General features: G+C 37.7%; 1 protein-coding gene across 1 annotated transcript in view; it reads left to right on the top strand.

Annotated features, from left to right (window-relative positions):
• Nucleotides 1–13,835, top strand: part of LOC101517697 (pregnancy zone protein-like) — a 43,850-nt gene extending 30,015 nt beyond the window's left edge. Inside the window, exons 20-36 of the mRNA XM_004599065.3 lie at nt 249–375; nt 547–668; nt 884–935; nt 5,036–5,119; nt 5,643–5,819; nt 6,087–6,174; nt 6,662–6,818; nt 7,390–7,464; nt 7,755–7,929; nt 8,281–8,504; nt 9,594–9,812; nt 9,978–10,108; nt 10,411–10,501; nt 11,100–11,168; nt 12,103–12,205; nt 13,027–13,068; nt 13,676–13,835. Of these exons, the coding sequence (XP_004599122.3) occupies nt 249–375; nt 547–668; nt 884–935; nt 5,036–5,119; nt 5,643–5,819; nt 6,087–6,174; nt 6,662–6,818; nt 7,390–7,464; nt 7,755–7,929; nt 8,281–8,504; nt 9,594–9,812; nt 9,978–10,108; nt 10,411–10,501; nt 11,100–11,168; nt 12,103–12,205; nt 13,027–13,068; nt 13,676–13,698 (1,959 nt within the window). The 3' untranslated portion in view covers nt 13,699–13,835. The remainder of the gene's footprint in view (nt 1–248; nt 376–546; nt 669–883; nt 936–5,035; nt 5,120–5,642; nt 5,820–6,086; nt 6,175–6,661; nt 6,819–7,389; nt 7,465–7,754; nt 7,930–8,280; nt 8,505–9,593; nt 9,813–9,977; nt 10,109–10,410; nt 10,502–11,099; nt 11,169–12,102; nt 12,206–13,026; nt 13,069–13,675) is intronic.
• Nucleotides 13,836–16,732: the final 2,897 nt, after the last annotated feature.

Genomic DNA, 16,732 nt, shown 5'->3' with positions numbered 1-16,732 from the left:
GCTGAGTATCTATCCTAATTTCTGTCAGTGTTTCTGTACCCTTAATACAAATGTCTATGTGCTAGGGTTAGGCTTACGGCAGGAAAATAAGAAAAAAAAAAGTCTAACGTTTCATAGGATCTACCTTGCTTGAACATTCTCCTTAGTTTCTGACCTGGTATGTTTGTCAGTCTCAGCCTCTCTCTCCTACTACTGACCCCTCCATCTGCCTGTGTCCTCTCACAAACCTCTCGTTGGTGTGGGGACAGGTCAAGGTGCAGCTGGAGGTCTCGTCGGCTTTCCTGGCTGTCCCAACAGAGAAGAACAAGGAATCTCACTGTGTCTGTGGAAATAGGCAGAAAACTATATCCTGGGCTGTGACTCCATCATCTCTGGGTAAGTGGCAAACGTGGTCATTAATTCCACTTCTTAGGTTGGATGACTGAATCTGGATGAACTCCAAGACTGCTCAAGAGAAAGAAACTGTTAGACATGTTGGGGGACTGGAAGAGAGGAAATCCTTCAATGCAGAATTGCCATTTAACTCTTAAGAACCTTATTCCCCAGGAAAGGTGAATTTCACTGCTACTGCAGAGGCCTTGCAATCTCAGGAACTGTGCGACAATGAGGTGACTGAAGTTCCCACACTTCAACAGAAGGACACTGTAGTCAAGACCTTAATAGTTGAGGTATGTTGGTATTCTTTCTGAGTTGTGAGGTTTTTTTAATTACATCATATAGCATTATCTAATATTATGTGACTCTGAAGCTTCATTTTCAAGAACTGAGATGGGTCGGCCAATCAACTTTTTCACCAGCATTTTCTCCTCTAAAACAATTGATTTTTCCCTCGATCCATTCAGTGTCGCTTGACCTTTTTATCTCTTTTCCTTTCATTACAAAGCCTGAAGGCATAGAAAAGGAAGAAACTTTCAACACACTGCTCTGTGCATCAGGTAAGTGTAAGAGAGATAAAATTCTGTTGTTAAGCTACATGGTAGAGTATAGAGCTATAGACTGGATTATCTTTGGAACATATTGTTCCTTAGGAAAAACAAAACAGAAAGAAACTCTTATACTCTCCAATGTACAGATTTGAAGAAGACTAGTTTTCTGATGAACACCACTTGGAATTAGGTTCTCTTTTTTCATGGGAATAAAGAGAGGAACTATTGAGTGTGTCAGTACTGTCACATATTACAGATAAAGAAGCAAAGACACAGAGCACGCAATTGCTTTGTAGTAAAGCTCTTGGCTAGCAAAGAAGACTAAAGCCATTGATTCCAACACAGTGCTCTCTTCTATTACTCCAGCTTCCCAAACTTAGCTCTAAAACTTTTCAAAATATTGAGATGTTTATGTGGTAATAATACTCTTTGTAAAACCAGGAGTTCAAAGTTAAACTACTTTATGAGGGATGTTAATAGGTAGAATACCAATATTTCACTAAAACCATTAATATCATATGCAAAATTATAATTAAAATTTAGATTTCTGTGCCAACTAGCATTCTATTTGTTATTATTTTATCGTTATTTTTGTTTTCCATAATACAGTATTGTAGGTATAAGAACTCCTATCTTTTCTTCCCCATTCCTCCCTTCCCATTTAGCTCTCCTACCCTTTTCCTCCACATTGTTAAAGTAATATAGTCCTTGAGGACAGTTACAAATCCAACATTCTGCTATTTAAGTATGTCATGACATTGTAGGTATACACAATGGTAGGAAATCTGTATCAAATTGTCAAGGTATATTTAACTCATTGGGAGTTCTCCTTTTCTTCAGGAGTACTGACGTATACTGCAATATATGTTACTAGTCTCCATTATGCAGTTCATCTATGAGGATATATATTTGCATGAAGGCTGCCTTATATCAGAGAAAATAACAAATCATATTTGTCCTTTGGGGACTGGCTTTTTTCACTGAGTATAAAGGTCTCCAGTTGAATCCATTTTGTTGCAAATAATTCCATTCTTTTTAATGACTAGATAGTATTCCATGGACTACTATGTACCACAGTTTCTTTATCCACTCCTCTTCTGTCAGGTATCTGGGTTGTTTCCATGCTTTTTCTGCTATAAATTGTTCTGCTATAAATATAGAGATGTGGGTCACTTTTTCATATGCAGGTTGCACTTCATTTGGATATATTTCCAGGAGAGGGATAGCTGTGATAAATGGTAGATCAATTTTCAATTATCTGAGCATATTCCATTCTGACTTCCATATTCCATACTGGCTGCACTGGTCTATACTTCTACCAACAGTGGAGTAGAGCACCGTAGTCCACCACATCTTTGCCAGCAGTTGTTAATTGGTTTCTGTCTGAAGGCCATTTTCACTGGAGTTAGGTGAAACCTCAATGTGGCTTTTATTTGCATTTCCCTAGTAGCTGGGAAACAGCTCCTTTCGAGTCCTGGAATGTATCTACATATTCTAATCTCTGAAATCTTTTATATTTTTGTTCCTTTTCCCTGGAAATGTTATTCCCCAGTATCTATAAATGTAATGCCCTTACTTGCTAATAGTCTTTATTCACATATGACTTTTAATCAATGAGTCTTTCAATTTTCTACATCCTGCACTTCCTGGTTGTGTTTGCTTTACCAACCCCTCATTGAAACAAATATTCACCTGATTTAACCTTTCCAATATTCAATACAAATATCTGCTATACTCAACTTTATTTATCTAAACTCTCCCATAAAAGATAAAGCTCTATTGGGTCAGAAAAATTGTTTTTAAATGACTACATCACTACAACTTAAAACTACATGTGGTGGGGTGGGCTTAGAGGTCAAAAAGCTAGTTAAGACAGAGTACTTGGTGCGATACCTGAATCTCACTTCTGACTCCAATTTCCTGCCAGTGCAGATGCTGGCAGGTGCAGGTGATGGCACACGTTGTTGAATTCCTGCTACCTCTGTAAGAGACCTAGCCCAGTTCCTGTCTCCTGAATCTGGCAAAGGTCATCTCAGGCTGTTGTGAACATTTAGGAAGTTAGGTAATGGATAGAATCTTTCTTTTTCTATCTTTGCCTCTGTCTCTACCTCTCAAGTGAATATATATATATATATACATATACATATATATATATAAACATATATGTCATAATATATAAAATATAGAACTTAACAAATAACATGCACAATACATCTTCATGGAATTAATGTAAATTTGGGAAAATTGACAATGGTGGGAATTAAAGAATGAAGAGAAGAAAATAAGCTTACTGTCTTGCATATGCTTATAAGAAAATCTACAGAAATTCGGCACAGATTCATATAATTAATATGAATCTCTTCGAGAGATTAATCATAGCAAAGAAATTATACCATTCTCAAGAGAAATGAATGTTTAGTCTAGATCATATAGAAGAAATATGTTCAAAGCAACAAATAAGATTTCACCAAATTAAAGAGCTTTTGCACAGTTAATGAAGTCACCAACAGTGTGAACAGAGTGAAGACACAACCTACAGAATGGAAGAAAATGTTTGCAAGTTCTATGTCTAGAAAGCATTTATACCTAAGACACACAAGGAACACACAGCAAAAAACAAAACCCCGTAATTTAAAATTAAGCAGTAGAACTAGTAGACACCTACATGGTAAACAGGCATGTGAGGAAATGTTCAACATCATTAATAATAAGAGAAATCAATACCACAAAAGATATCATCTCACTCCAGCAGGATTAGTCATTATCAAAAAGTGAAAGGAAGCTGATGTTGGCAGGGATGTGGAGAAAAGGGAGCCTTTGCACGCTTTTGATGGGAATATAAATTGGACCAGGTGTCAGGATTAATCGAACAGACAACAAGAAGAAGCTTAACAGAGAAATGATTTTATTATTCTACACTGCGGCCATCATCCACACTTTCAGGATGACGCCCTGTATTTGAGAATACAGAGATTTTTACACCCCAAAAGAATGCAGATGTCACACAAAGGCTTTCATTAATTCTTATCTTATGTGAATTAGCAATTCTTAGAATAATTATTCTTAGAATAATTATTCTTATGTTAGTAAAACTAAACAAAAGTAAGAGAGAAAACATTAACGCAGCATCTTGGTATGCTTTGGTCTGTTACTTACAACTCAAGGAAAGCATAAGAAGAGATAGTTGAGGCCAGAAATGCTCTCTTCTGTTATTTTTTAAACAGAGGGATGAACAAAGGAGAGATAGCACTGTAAATTCTGATCTGCTACTTGGTGTTCCAAGGTTAGACACAAGTCCAGGTGTTCCTGGCTTGTGAATCGCTCCCTTGTCCACTGATGCACTCAGCAACTTCAACCAGGTATTTGGGGAGATAGTAGTCTCCCCCAACATTAAAGACTGCACTACCACATGGTCCAGGAATTTCATTCCTGTTTATATATTCAGGGGAAATTAAACCTGTATGTCAAAGAAATCTCTTCTTACATGTTTACTGTGGCACGATTCACCATAGCTAAGAAATTAAACAACCCAAAATGTCTGTCTAGTGATAAATGTATAAGGAAAGATTATTCATCCATGAAAAGAAGAACCTTGTCTTTTGCAACAAATTGGATATAACTTTGTTATGTAAAATAAGCCAGAAATAAAAAGACAAATATTACATGGTCTCACTCATAAGTTCTAAAAAAATAGGTTATCCCACAAAAGTTAAAAATGTAATGGTGGTTACTACAGGCTGGGAAGGGATGAAGAAAGGTGAACAGATATGAGGTGTTAGTTGTATAGGTGTAAAAAAATTCTGGGATAGTATTGCATCGTAGCATGTCTAAAGAAAATGTTAATGTACTGTGTATTTTCCTACATAAAAGATTATTTAAAAAGATAACTTTGTACGTTTTCATTACAAATAAATGTTGAATGCTTGAAAGGATAAATACATTTACCTTGACTGCATGCTAAACAATGTATTGTATATAAAGTAGAACATAAAATAGTACTTGATGATTATGTACATTTTATGGGCCTATTAATTTTTTATTATAAAAGTAGCTAGTTTTCAATTCTTCCCCCTCTTATATGTGTTTTCTCATGTGCATTCCTTCATTAGACGCTGGAGTAACAAAAAACATACCTCTGAAAGTGCCGTCAAATGTGGTTGAAGGCTCTGCCAGAGCCACCTGCTCGGTTCTGGGTAAGTGTCTCAGATGAAAGGAAACAGCTGTCTGGCTCTGTCACTGCAGTCATGAGGCCTCGCCACCCGTGACTAAGGAAGCCCTTGGTAACAGACATCGGATGGAGACAGAGCTGTCAAGGAAGATGCATTATGTTACCAGTTGGAAAGGAGGTTCTATATTTGTTGTGCTACATTTGATGTCTTATATACCCTAAAAAGCAAAGAGGGTCACCTGTCTGTGTCTTCATCTTCACTGATTTACTCAGTGGTATTGCTTCTCAGTGGATTTTCAAGTTTTTAGTAGGCCAATTTTAGGCCAATTTCAGAAAAGGTATACCACCGCTATACAATTTATTCCCAACTTACTCCATAATTGAAACAGTGACTTTACTTTTTCTCACTTTATGTGTTCCTATTTCTTATCTCTTTACCTTTTATATTTTCTTGTTCCCCATCCATCACTTAAATAACTTGATCTCTCAGTTAACTTCCTGGCACCAATATCCAATATTCAGATTTTGTTGTTGTTGTTGTTTCCCAGGTGATATACTAGGCTCTGCAATGCAAAACCTTGAGAATCTTCTCCAGATCCCCTACGGCTGTGGAGAGCAGAACATGGTCCTCTTTGTCCCTAACATCTATGTTCTGAATTATCTGAATGAGACACAGCAGCTGACACAGAAAATTAAGTCAAAAGCCATCAGCAATCTCATCAGTGGTGAGAAATTACTTCAAAGGAATTCTTCATTGATGTCTGAAATATCTTTCAGTGAACTCAAATCAGCATCTCTTTGATTAAAAGCTAGACAATCCTTTTTTATGTGATAGCCAACCTATCATTAGAAAATACAATGGTGTCATCAAACCTGGGAGACTTTTTAAAATAATAATTTCCCAATGATTCCTCGAGAGTGTTAAGATAAAACCATGATAAATTTTCCAAGGCTGCTGCTGCTTCATAAATTGACACAAACTTTCTTTGCAGGGTACCAAAGGCAGTTGAACTACAAGCACAGTGATGGTTCCTATAGCACCTTTGGGGACCGACATGGTAGAAGCCAGGGAAACACCTGGTAAGAATAATTTCTGAGCGTTGGCAGATCTGTAGCACTTCAAGACTCTGTCAAAAATCTTGGAGCTTGCCATGGAAAACTGGTAGTCTTTCAACACCTGCCTGGGTAATGATCCCAATTGGGTGTCTCATCATTTCATCACTCATGGCTTACATGCTCTGATAGCACAACAGATAGCAGTGAAATAGATTTCCTCCAAAAAGAAAATAGAGAGCAAAGGTCTCAGTGTAACAGTAGAAGACACTTTCACACTTTGCCATTCGGAGAAGAGAGGAAAAGGAGGAAAGAGACCATAATACAGTACCAACAGAAGTTGTTCAGGAAGTGCAGTTTTAATGGTCAGACAACCAATTCAGAGGAAAGAGATTCAGGTGTTTTCTAGAGGACCAAGTGTTCTTCATTGAATTGTGCAGTTTGGAGCCTACAGGAGGTACATCCATTCTCCAAGAGAGGCGCTCCTCATGTCTGTCTCTTCTCTGCTGAACAGGCTCACTGCGTTTGTGCTCAAGTCCTTTGCTCAAGCCCAGTCACACATCTTTGTGGAGAATGTACACATCATGAATGCCTTCACCTGGCTCTCACAGAAGCAAAGGGAAAATGGCTGTTTCCAGCTTTCCGGAACACTGCTAAACAATGCCATGAAGGTGACATCTTCCCTAATTTTGTGGTAGTTCGTTAACACGATGATATGTGGGACAGATATGCGGTTTCTATGAATTCCTTACTCCTGACTCCTTGTCTTTGAGGAAGATGGATAGATCCTAAAGTTCATGAAATCTAGCAATAAGTAAGCAGCTTTTTCTTTTTAGTTGGAAGCACTTGGGTACCTGCCACCCAACACGAGAGACCTGGATTGAGTTCTAGGTTCTTGGTTTCAGCCTGACTTAGCATCAGTTATGGCGGGCACTTGGTAGACTGAACCGCATATAGGAAATCTCTCTGTCTCTCTATCTTGTCTCTCTGTCTCTGTTTTCAAAAGAAAGTTTTTTTTTTCCCACAAAGAAGCTTCAAGACCATGTGTATTTTTATTAAAGAAAGAGGAGGTAGTTTGGGACAGACTCAAGACCTTAAGGACGAAGGAGAAAGGGAAAAATAAACATCACAACATAAAGAGAAGACACTATTGAAGGAAAATGTCAAAAGGAAAAAAAAACCAGAGTAGTCAGTGCCAACGAATACAGGTGTGTTTGAGCATCTCTGTCTCTGACACCACAGGGTGGGGTAGATGACGAGGTGACACTCTCGGCCTACATCACCATCGCGCTGCTGGAGATGCCCCTGCCTGCCACTGTGAGTACCAGCATATTCCTCATGCCTCCATGTCAAATAAAGCAATAAAGGTCATGAAATTTCAGATCCCTAGGTGAAATGATCCTGTTTTTCATGATGGTTAATTTTGGTTTGTTTCACTGGAGTATGAAGGACCTTTTGGAAGCTGGAGGGCAATCAATGCTCCAGTTAGAATTACGTTGTTTCACGGGCATTCTGGAGTTGTTAATCTCACGTGTGCCTGGAGACAGTTCGTACCCTCACACTGCTGTTTTGCTAGTGACTTTTGTTTGTTTGTTTGTTTGTTATAGCACACAATTGTCCGCAATGCTCTCTTCTGCTTGGAAGCGGCATGGAAATCCATTTCAGAGGCCCAAGGAAATGTTTATACCAAGGCATTACTGGCCTATGCCTTTGCCCTAGCAGGAAACCAGGCCAAAAGAAATGAGCTGCTCAGATCACTAGAGAAAGAGGCCATGAAAGATGGTAAGAACTGCCACTTTAAAAATTCACCTCTACCAATCATAACTGGCCAAATTAGGGAGAACACTATCTTAATTACAATGGCAATCAAATAATCAGCAAGATCTAATGCTGAGATCCTCCAGATCACATAGACCCTCACACACTAGTTTCTCTATGGTTCAGCTTCTAATGTCAGACATTAGTGGACCCAAAGACTTAGTCTGATTAGCACAAGTCTTACTTTACTGTCTTGACAAAGATTTGCTTGAGGATGACTAATGCTTTCCCTCACTAGTTATTATCATTATTCATTGATGACATTCTAATGTCAGAATTCTTTACATTCAAGATTCTACCCCTTTCTGTTCAAAGAGGATTCGATCCACTGGCAACGTCCTGGGATTCCACATCAAGACCTCACACTGTATTATCAACCTCGAGCTCCTTCTGCTGAAGTGGAGATGACAAGTTATGTACTCTTGGCCTATCTTACTGTGCTCCCTGCACCATCTTCAGAAGACCTGTCTGTGGCGTCACACATCGTGAAATGGATCATCAGGCAACAAAATCCCCGTGGGGGCTTCTCCTCAACGCAGGTCTGTGGAGAGACTCCAAGAGCAAAATTACAATATGGACAACACTGTCAAAGCATTTGCGAAGAAGTAGAATTTTAAAAATTAGTTTGGTGCAAAAAAAAGTTTTTGAAATTCATCTATAGTTTTTTTCTTTTTCTAAATGGGTATTTTCCATGAACTTTTTGAAGCTCTCTTCTCAGTGTGAATTGCAGAATGTTTTGCACCAAAATGAATGTATCTTTAGTTCTACTTTCCAAAACTTTTTGAAGTGCCCTCGTGTAGACACAACCATACTCCAGACAGTGAATAACTAAAGAACTGGAGTTTATAAAATACATGCTTCCGATTTTCCACCACCAGGCAAGATTCAGCCTTATTCTTTTATAGAAGGTGACTGTTCTGTCTTCTTAGTCTCTTGTGTGTCTCTCCTCAGTGAACTCCCAACAGTATAAGTAATCCAGTCTTCCCAAAGCAATCTTTTCTCAGAATCACTTCCCTAAGAATATATAATTTTTTTCCAAGGCAGATGTTCTGTAATATATTTACAAAATATTTTTCTTCTCTCGGAATACATGACTGCATGAATCCACTTCTCCAGACTTTCTTCATTTTTGTATGTTTTTGTTTTTCTGGAATCAGCTTCCTGACTTCGTTATGTCTTAGAACTGTTCTCACTCGGAGACTACCTGATGCTATTTTCCAACTATGGAAACCCATCTCATTATTCAGGAATGGTCTTATTTCTCACCTTATGCAGACTTCTCTTGTTATTCTAGCTCATATTTTCTTCTACCTTCTCTGAATGCTTACAACAAATACTATTTAATAAATGTCTAGATTATTAAATAACCTCTGCTTGAATCAAATATTTGAGCCTTTTCTCTACATGTGTGTTATAGAGAGGTCAAATGCAGGAAGTTTTAGATATTTGATTCCAAAGTAGTAGAAATGTTCATGTGAAATAATCAGATATGAACTGATTTGGAATTGAGTTAATAGCTAAAATCGATGAATAAATACTTCTGAAACAGAGGAGAATTGGAATGGCTTATAGTCACTGTGATTTTGTTTCCTTCTCTGTTGAGATTTCTGTGCCCATCTTTTGCTTAGGATACAGTGGTGGCTCTCCAAGCCCTCTCCAAATACGGAGCAGTGACTTTCACAAGAAATGAGAAAGGAGCCGTGGTCACCATCAAATCCTCCAAGACCTTCTCTGAACAATTTCGAGTAGAGGAAGCCAATCGCCTGCTACTACAGGAGGTTGCGTTGCCAGAGATCCCCGGGGAATACAGCACAACAGTGTCAGGGTCGGGATGTGTGTACCTCCAGGTGAGACTGCCACAGTTTGAAGGGATGCTACAAGACAGACAGTATCTCAAATGTTAAAGCTCAATTTAAAAATTTTTTTAAAAAGTTGCATGTTAAAGAGCAGCATGATTCTTTAGACTATTAACCTATGTGATTACAAGGATAATTTTTTTCTATTTGCTTTAGACATCCCTGAGATACAATATCCTCCCCAAGAAAGAGGGGAAAGTACCTTTCAGTCTTCAGGTTGCTACTGACCCCAAGAATTGTGGTGGAGCACATACTCGCAGGACATTCCAGATTAACATTAACATTAGGTAAAGAGCTAATCATGGCTGTATTTTTTGTAAATGGGGATGTTATTTCTTTTTGTGGGAGGGAGGAACTCTGTTGTCCCAAACCCCATATAATGAACATGGAATCCTGACAGTATTTCTTAGCCACAAACTTCTTCATTCTTATTGAAAAGCCTGATGACTTTGAGAATAGGAGAGTGTGAGTTTGAAATGATGGTTTTCTCAAACAACCTTAAGAGAAGTAGAGAAACTGAGTGAAGTCCTGGAGAGAGGGAGATTTCTATCTTAAATGAATTTGCATTGTTTGTGCCTTGGCTTTGTAGTTATACTGGGGAACGACCCACCTCTAATATGGTCATTGTTGATGTAAAGATGGTATCGGGCTTCATACCGGTGAAAACATCAGTGAAAAAAGTAAGTCCTGAGTTCTGCATGTATCAAAATCATGACAGATGCTGACTGGCATTTATGGTTCTCTATTTTATTTATGTTTCAAAAGGTTTCCTCCCTCAAACTTGACTCTCTAAAGTGTGCTTCCATCATTTTCATTCTGGGTCTCATGATAATGAGTTGTCTTCTAACTACATATGCAAAGAAAATAAGATCATAAGGGTATTTACATATTCACACAAATTTATGTTTGTTTTGTGTGTTTTTTGGGAAATTCATGCAAAGAGAGAATAGAAAGATAAGTTTAATTTAGTGGAAAAAATTTATGAAACTCATGCATGATTTTTCATAATTGCCTTTGACATGAACTTTCTTAAGATTCTCATATATTTACCTGTATATGTAAACACACTTATAGCATACATATATGCATCACATATATTAATCAGCATATACAAGCATACCATATATAGAGAGAACTTTCAATAAATTTTGAATTGTCATTATTACTATTCTTCATGAAGAATTCTAAATTGCTGTTGGGATTCACCTGAGAAGTTATTTAGATAAGAAATGTATGTATATACAATTTCTTCATCCATATTTCTGCCTTGGTCAACAGCTCCAAGAACATCCTCGGATTCAGAGGACGGAGGTGAACACCAACCATGTCCTAATTTACTTTGAAGAGGTAAGAACACTCCGAGCTCTTCTGGTTGGGTGAGAACTATGACAGGCACCAGTGAGCCAATCCAGGTTCCAAACAGGGCTGTTCACATCCACATCCCTGGAAGAACAGCCACAATGGGAAATGAGGACTGGCCTGGTCGCAATGTTCGATTTACTACATTTATCTGTTCATAGAATTCTATCATTTTATCTGTGCTTGGGCACATTATGCAGGTCCCAAGATGTCCCCTCTCCTACATTTTGGTACAAGATAGCATAATTACAAGGTTGTATAGTATCTTAAGAACAAAGAATGGGGGGGTGGGCATTGCGGAACAATGGGTTAAATCCCAGCTTGGAATTCCCATGTTAGTTATCATAGTCCCTGTCACTCCATGCTTCCAACCCAGCTTCCTGCCAATACACCTAGGAAGCAACAAACGATAACCCAAGCATGGATGCCTGTCAGCTAGGTGGGAGACCCCGGTGGCGTTTCTAGGTCTTGACTTTGGCCTGGCCTAGCTATGGCTATTACAGGCACTTAGGGAGTGAACCAGAGAATGGACCTTGAGAGCTTGTTTGGAGGTTCTAGCAGGGGAGTGCAGCTACTCGTATACCCTTGACTGAAGACCGGTCCTCCTCTAGCAGGGATGGTCGTCCTCTGCGACCGAGCGCGCAGCTTCGGGAGGGACGCACATGGAGCGGTGAGGGAGGAAGGGGACACCCGTCTAGCCAGCCAGATCAGCCGAATCAACCCTGGCGATCAATGGGGTGGCAAATGTCGCAGCCAGATCGCCCTCACATCCATGAACCAGAGATTGGGAAACCCCTTTTTCTCTATGTCTCACTGTCATTCTAGTTTCCAAGTATATAAGGAAATGTTTCAAAATAAAAAAAAAAGAGACCTACTAACCAAGTCAATCACTGATTCTAACTTAGTTTTCTTTTCTCTCTAGCTAACAAATAAAACTCTGGATTTCTCCTTCTTGGTGGAACAAGACATCCAAATAGAGAATTTAAAACTAGCTATGGTAAAAGCCTATGATTATTATGAGACAGGTGAGTGGCATTTGGATGTGCAGAACTTCAATAGAAAATTATGAATAAATTAAAAGAGGTTGCCTTAAGTAAAGCAAGACTTCACAATCTTTCACAAAGAGAAAGAATTAAGTCTGTGGTCTGAGTAATGATGTTCTTGTATTAGTCCCCTGAATGAAACTCAGAGGCATTCCTATAAATCAATCATAAAGCAATACATCATCTCTTCCATCTAAATTTTCCTGTAAAGGTATTTGTCTTATGACAGACTTCTCCCTCAAAGTCTTAAAGGTAGCAATCACAACAACAACAAAGTACCTATCAGTACTGATTTGTCATGGGAAAACTTGTTTTGTTTTTGAAATGTACTTTTGGATAATTTCACCGATTTTTGGAAATCTTGTAATATGTCAGGAAATCGTTCCATTGCGTTTGATGTTGAACCAGAAATATACCAGCAGCATCACATGCGGATAGCTTTGAGATTTGCTTTCCTGTAAGACTAAGGAAATATTCAGGAAGGAAGGTACAGCTCAAGGATAAACCATAGCTGCCAAGGGTGACTACTCAGAGGCTTGTGGTTACACACAAACCATCATCTGTGTGGGCTGTGCCTCAATTCTGTGCCCAAGTTCAGCTTTCCCTAGGTCTTCTCCTCCAAACAGGTTAGGAGAGAAGTGAATCGTTGTGTTGCTTGTATTGGCTGATGAAAAATCTTGGTCTTTTCTTTCTTAGATCACATAATTCATTGATTATTATTAATTTTTAAAATTATTATTCCTTGATAAGGTGCCTATTTCTGAACATTTCATCCTTTCCTCCCAACCACTTTTGCATTTCAGATGAATTTACCATTGAACAATATCATGACCCCTGCAGTGCTGGTAAAGTATTAACAACAAAACCTAATGTTAAATTAAATAAGGAAACATCTCCATTCATTGAATAAGGATGATTCTGGAGTCAAATGTATCATTTCCATGTTATTAAAAAAAACCCTGTTGCATTATTTGTGCGTTGAACTGTATGAAATATTTGACAGTTTCTTAGGAAGAAGAACGAAGTAATTCCTAGTCACTACTGTCTGATGCGATTTGTTTATAAATTAATCCAAGAACCTGCTGCCATACAGGACGAACTAAATTACCAAATATGAATTTATATCCCATATCCAGTGATGGTATAGTTATCATCCATGATCTTTATATGGTATTTTTAAATGTAGTATGTTAGTTAAGATCATGAAATCTGTCATTGCAGTTATGCAGCTAGTAGAACATGAGAGATGTGATATATAAAAGCTTCCTTTGGTTTTGTTAATAATATAGTATTTGCCTCAAAACATTTGATTCTCCATTTTAAAATATGAGGACTTGGTAACAACCTTACTAAAATAATCGACAACAATTAAGTTCAACTCTTTACAATGCAAATATCTAAAATTTCTGTAAGTCACAGAATTCTTCTGATTGTTCTTTTTCTTCTGTTTAGAATCTGAACAAGGAAATGCTTGAAAATGAATATTTATGGATGTCAGCAGTTGAAACAAAGAACAAAGACTCATAAAAAGAGAGGATAGTGAGAGAAAGAATGGAAGAGGATTCATGAGATTTGTATCTTGAATAAAGATATAGCATTTGCAATTCTGTAGGTTTTTTCTTGCTGAAATATGATTTTTATTATTTGGAGCACTTTTAAAATAATTGTTATAAAAGATATTTGCTCAGAAACACTTACCTGTAAAGTTGGTTTCCAAAAATGTCCGATCAATATGTTACAGCATCTGTCCTCTGATTCAACCTCTTCCATTGAATTCCGTCTCAAATTATTGTGTTGTGTGTTGTTCGGGAAGTAGGTATCCGAGTGGATTTTTCCCCTTAGAGTTTTCTAATAATCACAATATCATTTATTTCCCTGATAATAAAAAGAGATACATCAGATGAACATTTGGTTAGTATTAAATTCCCAGTGGAAATATGCTTAAACAACTTTTTAGTAAGTTTTAATGCGTAGTAAAGTTGCTCTTATTTAGGTAGCAATAGTGTGGGAGGTATCTTTGTTTTTCATTTGCTATAATAAGACATGCATAATTTAAGAATGATAATTCATGAGACAGCATTAAAACCCCTGCTTGTGGCCTGGGAAAACAGTCCAGGACAGTCCAAAGCTTTGGGACCCTGCACCTGTATGGGAGACCCGGAGGAGGCTCCTGGCTCCTGGCTTTGCCTTGGCTCAACTTGGGCACTTGCAGTCGCTTGGGGGAGTGAATCATTGGACAGAGGATCTTCCTCTTTGTCTCCCTCCCTGTATATCTGACTTGCAATAGGGATAAATAAATATTTTTTTGAAAGATAATACTAATTCAAGGGACTAAAGCAAAGGTTCTGGATGGATTCGAGTTATTGTTGAACCAATTTCCACCTTAGACTAGGGCAGCAATGTGTATTTAATAAATAAAGTATACTTGACCTGGTAAGCTGCTACCTGTCATGTTCGGGAAATCCTTCTGATTACTCAAAATCTGTTAATATATTAACCACACAAAAGACTTTCATCATCAGAAACCAAACAGCCTCTGGCCAAAAAAAAAAAAAAAAATACTCTACGCATAGAATGGAGCACCTTAATGAAATCAAATGTCTTCTCTGTAGCAAGTATGAAAAGGGGATTAAGAATAAAAGGGGGGCCCGGTGCAGTGGCCTAGTGGCTGGGGTCCTCACTTTGTACCTGCAAGGATCCCATACGGGTGCCAATTCCACACTTCCCATCCAGCTCCCTGCTTGTGGCCTGGGAAAGCAGTCAAGGACAGCCCAGGGCCTTGGGATCCTGCACCTGCATGGGAAACGTGGAAGAAGCTCCTGGCTCCTGGCTTCAGATCGGCTTAGATCCAGCCACTGTGGTCCCTTGGGGAGTAAATAATTTGCTAGAAGTACTTCCTCTTTGTCTCTCCACCTCTCTGTATATCTGACTTTGCAGTAAAATAAATAAATCTTTTTTAAAAAATAAAAGAATAAAAGGAATGTCTTTGCCAGATTGTACAAAGTTTAAGTACGATTTCTATAAAATCTTGCATTATTGATTCTAGGACACTTAGATGAATATTAACTGATTTTCTATCTTGATAAACTATCAAACTATAATTTTCAAAAATACAAAACTGTTATTTTTTGGCAAATATAAAAACAGCAAACAGATCAACTATTCCATTAACCTATTAACTAATGAAACAACTTTTGGTTCAGCAAATTGGAGTGGAAAGTGTATTCCCCACTCCTGCACAAGAATGATGCTCCTCAGCATCAACATCCCACAACAGATGAGCAAACACATGGACATAGAGTGACCATCCTAAGCCCACACTTCACCTTAGTGCACACCTTGATTTTTGTCTCTTTGGAAAACAGGCTATTGCATATTTTGGTTGTTGTTGACTTTAGAGTTCTTTGAATAGTTTCGTGAATAGTCCTTTAGGAGACACGTCTTTTGCAAATATTCTTTTTTTGAAGTCTGTGTCTTGTCTTTTCATCCCATTGCTGTTGTCTTTCATAGAGCAGTGATTTGAATTTTTGTGATTTTAGATTATTATTTCTTTCATGGTTGATTGCTTTTTGGTGTTGCATCTAAAAGGTACATAGTAGTTTGTTCAGAATAATAATAGCAACAATTTGTGTGTATGTGTGTGTGTTTATATGTTTGTTAGATGCTTATGTGTAAGTGGAATGAATGACATCCAGAGACAAATCAACTCAAAAGGACTCACAGACTTAAGTGTGAACTGTAAAATGTAAAATCTCCTAGAAGATAACGTAGGATAGAATCCAGTTCCTGATCATTCGTACAAAACTTTGTTTTCACAAAAGATGGTTGATGGGAAAAAGAAAACAATCACCTCATTAGATTTGGATTATTTTCATTGGTATGTAAAATATGTGAAATATCCAGGTGGTTCTTCTTTAGTTTGTTGGAAAGTCTTCTTAGAAAGCAAAATTTCTAGATATTTACATGACACGATGTGTTATTTTGACTGAAGTAAACTGTGTAATGATGTAATCAGAAATTAGCTGTATCTTTTGTCTTCAATTATTAAGCAGTTACAAAAGGTATATCATTAACTCCCATCATGAATATTCATAAAGAGTCTTTTGGGGGGGATTTTCAGTACATCTATGATATGTTGCATTTATTTGTGACACTATGATGAAATGAATTCTCCTTCTCCACACATTCCCAAAATGTCAAGTATCTTTGGCTTGCCTGAAAACAATATTCTTTATTTTTATGTGACTGGGATCCTGTAAGTCAAGAAGTAAATCGTTTTCATGGGAGCACTATATAGGCATTAACTCTATAAATTTCTTTCTTATTGGCGAACTTAGTATGCCTTATTAAATGAGAGTCATTTTCACATATTGTTATTTCAAGTACGCCTTGATTTAACTGGGTCAGTGTGCCCAGGCAAAAGGGAAAAAAGCTTGTTATTAATAGTGTGACTGTTATACTATCAGGGAAATTAGAAAGACTCAGTAAAATTTTTTTTTTCTAAATTCC

This window comes from Ochotona princeps, chromosome 27 (assembly GCF_030435755.1).
Source record: "Ochotona princeps isolate mOchPri1 chromosome 27, mOchPri1.hap1, whole genome shotgun sequence".
Taxonomy (NCBI): domain Eukaryota; kingdom Metazoa; phylum Chordata; class Mammalia; order Lagomorpha; family Ochotonidae; genus Ochotona; species Ochotona princeps.
This window is presented reverse-complemented; position numbering and strand designations above follow the sequence as displayed.